Source organism: Oryzias melastigma, linkage group LG18 (assembly GCF_002922805.2).
Source record: "Oryzias melastigma strain HK-1 linkage group LG18, ASM292280v2, whole genome shotgun sequence".
Classification (NCBI taxonomy): domain Eukaryota; kingdom Metazoa; phylum Chordata; class Actinopteri; order Beloniformes; family Adrianichthyidae; genus Oryzias; species Oryzias melastigma.
The window spans coordinates 20,650,148-20,657,214 of record NC_050529.1 but is presented as its reverse complement, the minus strand read 5'-3'; the positions used below and the strand labels follow the sequence as shown (position 1 = coordinate 20,657,214).

The 7,067-nt window shown below is 37.5% G+C and overlaps 1 protein-coding gene across 1 annotated transcript in view; it reads left to right on the top strand.

Moving 5' to 3' along the window:
- The first annotated feature begins 2,414 nt into the window (after window positions 1-2,414).
- The window catches only part of rce1a (Ras converting CAAX endopeptidase 1a), an 8,556-nt gene continuing 3,903 nt past the window's right edge, over window positions 2,415-7,067 (top strand). Inside the window, exons 1-7 of the mRNA XM_024287887.2 lie at window positions 2,415-2,802; window positions 3,708-3,810; window positions 5,231-5,314; window positions 5,460-5,538; window positions 5,611-5,778; window positions 5,848-5,919; window positions 6,165-6,227. Of these exons, the coding sequence (XP_024143655.1) occupies window positions 2,648-2,802; window positions 3,708-3,810; window positions 5,231-5,314; window positions 5,460-5,538; window positions 5,611-5,778; window positions 5,848-5,919; window positions 6,165-6,227 (724 nt within the window). The 5' untranslated portion in view covers window positions 2,415-2,647. The remainder of the gene's footprint in view (window positions 2,803-3,707; window positions 3,811-5,230; window positions 5,315-5,459; window positions 5,539-5,610; window positions 5,779-5,847; window positions 5,920-6,164; window positions 6,228-7,067) is intronic.

Here is a 7,067-nt window from a genome sequence, read left to right as displayed (position 1 = left end):
CAATGGACTCTTTGTCAATCTCTCCCTGGAATGCAAACACTGCTGGCTGGGGGAAATATCAGCTGCAGTCAACATAAATGCAAGTCAACAATGTTTCATCCTGATCTTTGAAAAGAGATCTCTGAGCATCTCCAACATGGAAAACATCGTCGAGCTATCTATAAAGATTCTGCATCCTGTAGTTAGTCCATTTCTGATCACCTCTTCTTCTTTAATACACACAAGTGTTAAATAGAACTAGAATAGTTGAATGTGTATATTTATGTAAACAAACAAACTTTTATGCTGGTTCACTGTATTGATAAAATGTGGCTCTTACCTAAGATACTCTCAAACAAATTTTTTTTGCACATTTTTGAATATATTCAGATTATTTACACCAACTGCAGTTTTATGGAAACAATCTACACTTAAAAACTAGAGCTGGAAATCGATTATAATTTCCATAAACGATTCGATTCAGATTTTTTTCGATTCTTCAATTCAATTCAGTTTAACACACAACTGTATATTTTTACTGTAAAATAATTCCCAGTGGTCTTTTAATTATGAAGTTTTTACGCCAAATTTTTAACAATAATTCTTAATTGAAGCTTTAACCTAAATAAGTCCAACTCAACTGATGAGAAGTCTGAATTATTTTGCACCAAGGCATCCTTCCAAATGCAAAACAGTGGTGCCGCACAATTCAGAGATACACCATTGCAAGTGCGGCTCAATATGTGGTTAAACAAAGATTCCCACTTATTGTGTATAATTCACCAGCCTCTGCTGGTATAATTTACATTCCACAAAAAAAAAGAAAAAAAGGAAAGTAACTTTAATTGTATTTCAGCTTGAGAGAGTGAGAAACCAATCAGATGCGTGAGTCTCATGGCCAATGTGTGAGAGTTGGCAGCCCTGATAATGTAAACATAAAATGTTCTAGTTTTGCCTGTGTTCTTACACAACACAGGCTACATGGTCTACTCTACTTGCTATCCCCATATTCAAGTATATTTGAGAAAAGTATTGAGAATTTATTTACACATGTAAATAAATAAGTTTTTTTAAGACGATCAAATATCCACCTCCTAACAAAGGTGGATTATTTGTTTTAAATTAATGAAGGTTGTTATGTATGGAGGACCAAAAGAGCCAAAATAAAATATATACACCATTAAATTATTAACTTAATGTTTCACTAATTATTTAAAATTGGCATTAAATAAATAAAAGTGGAAATCAATAAATAAATGTTGAAATATATTTGACATTAAAATCTTAAAATAGCATATTTAAATATTTCATGACATATTTAATTATTTCATGGCCCAGTATGGGCTAAAAGAGACAAACTGAAATAAATATATTTTATATGAAATATTTAAATAAATGTGTCATTAATCATTTTAAATTGGGATTAAATAAATAAAAGTGGAAATCAAGGAGCCACGCCAGAAATGGCCGTGATGTAATGTCTTAATCTGGTCAAGTGGTGAGGCCATGTGGTGGCCAGGTGTCAACTCATCGCCCCCTGGTGGCGCCACTGCACATAAATGCAGACATTTATTTGTTTTTGAGAGATAATTGATATTTACAGAATGGCCTTTTCTCGAAGTTTGCACTTTATAGACGATCCCTTAGTAGCCGTCTCTCCTGCAGCTCCAAAAGAACACTTCTTATGAAACGGCAGAAAAACTATCATTTTAAATGCTATTTAATGTCACATATATTTATATATATATATATATATTTATTTAATTTAAACTTTTATTCATTTAATGCCAATTTTAAATAATTAATGACTTATTTGTTTAATTAATTCATATTTAAATGTGTCTCTTCCAGCCCACACTGGACCATAAGTAAATAAACATTTTTATGACAGTTTTAAATGTGCTTTTTAAATGCTATTTTAACATTGCAATTCCACATATATTTAAACATTTATTTATTGATTTCCATTTTTATGTATTTAATGCCAATTTGAAATAATTAATGGCACCTTTATTTAAATATTTAATATTCAATATATCTATTTCAATTTGTTTCTTTTAGTCAATACTAGGCCATAGAATAATTAAATATGTAATGAAATATTTAAATATGCTATTCTAAGATTTTAAATCCACATGTTTCATTTTTTTATTGGTTCCCACTTTTATTTATTTAATCCCAATTTATTTAATGACTTCATAGTGTACGCATTTATTTCATTTTGGCTCTTTTGGTCCTCCATATTTGTGTTTTTTCCTTTGTTTATGTGCTGTGACTACTTTATTTTATTTCTCTATTTCATTTAGTGTGCTTAAAGACTTTAGGATGTTACCAAACTTGAAAAATAATTCGGATAAATCCATTATTGTCTCGCAGAACGCCAACAGCTTCTTTGTTGTAAATTTTGAAAGTTTAATAAAGTTTGAAGAAAAAAACACCGACAAGGACGCCACTGATGACGACAAAAGTGTGCGACGGAGCTGCTAGCTTCGTTAGCTAAAGAGAGCAGATTAAAAAGTCGATAAACCCGCTGCTGGCTCGCGGGTAATCTGCGCGAGGTTGGTGCTGGTGTCGGTTCGTGGGCTCGGATGAGTTCAGAGGACGGAGCTGATGCGCCTTAGCCGGTTCCGAGGGCTCCTCGGTGCTCAGTAGGACTGTTTTGGCTGTCATGGAGGGCGACTTTCCTCCTCACCGTCTGACAGAACCGATGCAGTCCGGCTCTGCGGTTCCGGACGGGCTATGCTGGGTGTCGGTTCTGTCCTGTCTGCTGCTCGCCTGCTCGTATGTCGGCAGCCTGTACGTGTGGAGGAGCGAGCTGCCCAGGTGAGTTCGACAGAACCGGCTGGTGTTGACGAGGGTCGTACTCCGCTTGGTGTCTGGGTCTGTTTGGATCAGGGGGTTCGGTTGAGTTCTGGAAAGCAGAACAGCTGTTTTTGAGTTGGACCGGGACTGCTGCAGCCACGGACGGACCTCTGGAGGGGTCAGAGAGGGGAGCCCATTCCTGACATGACCGCCAGAGGGCGCTCGACTGTAGTTTCTTCTGCTGAAAAACCTCATCACAGCAAGAGCAGCTTTTGTTGATTTAAAACATTAAAAAACACAAACAAATCATACAATTTAGCATTTCTTCATGACATTTAGCTGTGCTTGCTTACATATACCTGAAATATAATGTTTTTATACTTTATTGGATTTTTTGTTATGAATCAAGCCTTTGACAGATTTATGTAGACATGAAAATTAGTCAAATGTTTTGTTGCACTTCACCTGTTAGTTGAGTCAAATGAGCAAAACAAACAAGTTTAAAGCAGGAATAAACCAAACCGTCCCCAGCTTAATGTTGCACTGATTACAGATGAAAATCCTGTTTTAGGTGTTTTTAACATGTTCTTCGGGCATTTTTCTGACGATAACGTAAAAACGGAAAAAACATTTTTGTTAAAAATTATTAATAGAACACTCTAAAAATGGATTTAAGAAATAATTGAAGTGGGGCTATAAAGTACATTTTGATGGTGTAAAAATGTTGTGACTTTAATCTTCATTTGCATTTTTTTAAAGTAAAAAAAAAAGAAAACAACACATTTGAATTTCAAAGCTATTCATGAAGTCAATTTCCCCTGGGTTCAGTCAAATTGACTTCTTTTCTCCCAGCCTCTGATTTGACCCACTGAGCATGTGCGGTGGCGAGTGCTGCTCCTGTCTCAGTCATGGTCGTGTGTTTTCAGGGATCATCCCACCGTGATAAAGCGGCGTTTCACCAGTGTCCTGGTTGTGTCCGGCCTGTCACCGCTCTTCGTTTGGGCATGGCGGGAACTCACAGCGGTCAGGGTGAGTTTTCCTGGTAATGAAGCAACATAGCAGAGGTTCTGATCCAATTAAAGAGGCGAGAATATCTGATCATTCCAACTGTCGTCCTGGTTTTCAACAGTCAGGCTCGCCGTTGTTCATCCCAGTAACAGCTGGACTGTATGCAGACATAACCTTTTAGTTTACTCTCCGTAAGAGTAACGAGAATGCATTTAATGGCAAGCCAAAAGGGCCAAAAAGTGCCAGGAAATGCAGCTTTTTCGTAAAGTGGGTTCAAAATGGAGTCTGTGAAGTCAGTTTTTGTGCTGTGGTCCATCAATACAGAAGTTTTCCGTTTTTTTTTAAACCTTTGATTTTTTTTTTTTTTAATTCTTGATTTTTGATGGCCCAGAAATTCGTTGGCAATAACATTTGCTGGAAAAAAACCTTGCTGGAGCGGCCAAGCGGTCCTCTTTGCGCTCCAGATCCTCCACTGGAGCTCGCTCCACACTGTTTAGCGGACACTGACGTCACATTGATTGGCTGGTTATCGCTGTTCTCTTAGAAAAGAATAATAATAATAGTCTTTATTTATATAGCACATTTTGAGTTAAAATTGCAAAGTGCTTCACAATAAAACCCAGAATAAAGCACCAAGTAAAAAACATCAACTAGTTGTTCTGGTGAGACGGACATAGTAAGGTTTTATCCAGTGAATCAAAAATCAAGGGCTCAAATCAGAAGGAAAATGTTTAAAAATTAATTGATGGACATCAATGACTAAAGACTCCACATCGTCTCAAAATCTATTGAAAGTTTGCTTCAAACAAGATATATTCCTCTAATAGATTACCATAACGACAGTTTAATAAACGAATAAAAGATGCAAGATGGATAATAAAGGCACTTTTGGATTAGATTTTAACGCATAACCATCCAAATTTAATGACTGTATTTCCTAGTGCTTTTTGGTCCTTTTTGGTTGCCGTAAAAATCTATCAAACTTTCAGCGTTCTGCGAGTACAAGAGCAGGACGGTTCTGATCCAGAACAAGAACCCGATGACAGAATCATTTCCCTAATAATTGATCCGACATACGAGTAGATTTTCCTCAAATTAAAATATTCCAGCAGAAGAACATCTAATCCAAATACTGAAAAAACTAATCAAATGTATGTATTTTGATGCAGCACATTTAAAAAAAAGGGGGTATGGCAGTTTTTTCTCTAATGTGCTGCATTAAAAGAAAAAAAAAACGAAAGTAATGAAATATAATTCATAACATTAATTAATTAAATAAATTATAATGAGCTGAGTCTGTAAAATAAATCATAATCACAAAAAATGTGCCTTAAAATTGCTTTTAGGACCACAAGTTTTCAAAAATATCTTAAAGTACCGGTAAATGCGATTGGATGCTTTTCTTTGTGTATTTATTGTGTGTTTTGTGTGTTTTTGTCAGACCAGCGCCTCGCTGTTGGCTCTCATGGGGATCCGGTTTGAAGGCATCATTCCTGCGATTGTATTCCCTTTGCTGCTGACTATGGTAGGAACCCTCAGCTCTCTGCTGCATTCACTCTGGAATGCTGGGAAATACTTCCAAACCCCATAAAATCGCTGTAATCAATGTTAAAAACAAGGCTGTTAATCTTTAGGCTTCCACAGTATATTGAATGTTCTGGTTGTTGCAGGTCCTCTTTCTGGGCCCCCTCATGCAGCTGGCCATCGACTGTCCTTGGACCTTCACAGACGGGGTCAAAGTGGCCCTGGGTGAGTTTCGTCCTCCACCAGTCCTTTTTAAAGTTTCTCTGAAGGTCCTCTAGACCTCTGCTCTTCCGGCAGATCCCTGCTTCTGGTCTCTGTGCCTCAGCGACATGCGCTGGCTGAGGAACCAGGTGGTGGCGCCGCTAACGGAGGAGCTGGTGTTCAGGGCCTGCATGCTGCCCATGCTGGTGCCCTGTGCCGGGCCGGCCACCGCCATCTTCACCTGCCCGCTGTTCTTTGGAGTGGGTGAGTCCGGGTTCAGGCAGTGTGAGGTTGATAGACCGCCGAGGATCTCTGACTCTGACGCTCTTCCAGCTCACTTCCACCACGTCATCGAGCTGCTGCGGTTCAGGCAGGGCACGCTGGCGGGGATCTTCCTCTCTGCAGGTACAGAATGTTTGGATCTTTTTCATTTTGAATTTTTTTAAGTCACCTTTTGATCTATTTTCACTATAAAAATATGTTGCATTAAGTAAATAAATCACGTACAAATTCCTAAATCATTTAAAAGCCAATTTATGTTTACTGACAAACAAAAATCTGTTTTTTGTTTGTTTTTTTTCCATATATTGTTAGTAGTGACCTCCTGTCTAGAACTAAAACCCAAACGTCTTGTGTCTGTTCCTCTGCAGTGTTCCAGTTCTCCTACACGGCGGTGTTTGGAGCGTACACGGCCTTCATCTTTCTCAGAACAGGTCGGCAGATTTCATTTGATTTCTCTTTCATTTCTTCAACCCTGTAAAGTCCACCGCATCAAAGAACTGACACAAAATTAACCTTTTTAAAGGAAATCTAACAACAAATTTTGCAGTTGAATTTAATAATGAGCTAGAGATGGTATCAATTATATTACGTTGGGTGATTTGGTACATTTTTGCTCATAACAATGTTAGTTTACGGTGAAAACAAATTGATGTAAGTGTTTTGGTAAAAAGTACCTTATTAACCCACTGTCTCAAATTTGATCCACACATTTTAACATATTGTGACTGTAATATAAATGTTATTTAAAAAAATGAATCACAACTATAAGTCGCACCGTAGTATAAGTCGCAGTAGCCAAAAAATGCATAATGAAGAAGAAAAAAACATATATAAGTCGCTCCGGAGTATAAGTCGCACTTTTAAGAGAATAGTCCAACATTTATGAACAAATTCATTGACATCAAATGAGATTCATGCGTCAAATTCGAGTCCGCTGAATCTTTTGATGTGCGTCTAATTTAATACTCAATGCTTGTCCAAAAATGTGTTCATAAACTAGACACTCCTATTGGAGAAGCTGTCTGAAGTTTTTAGCCTCATCGCTACATGATGGAGGCTTTGGCTGTTTATCTCGTTTAAAATACACAGAAGATACGGATGATGTTGAGAGGTTAAGTTATTTATGTAAAGAACTCCACAGAAGCATCTATAATCATCTCTCCATTTTGTGTTCAGGACAGCAGTTTTCTGTCTTTTTCTTACGGCGATCGTTACCTTCTAGCCTGCAGGAGCTGCATCTAAATGACTGTTTTTAGCTGCTCTTCTGTCTG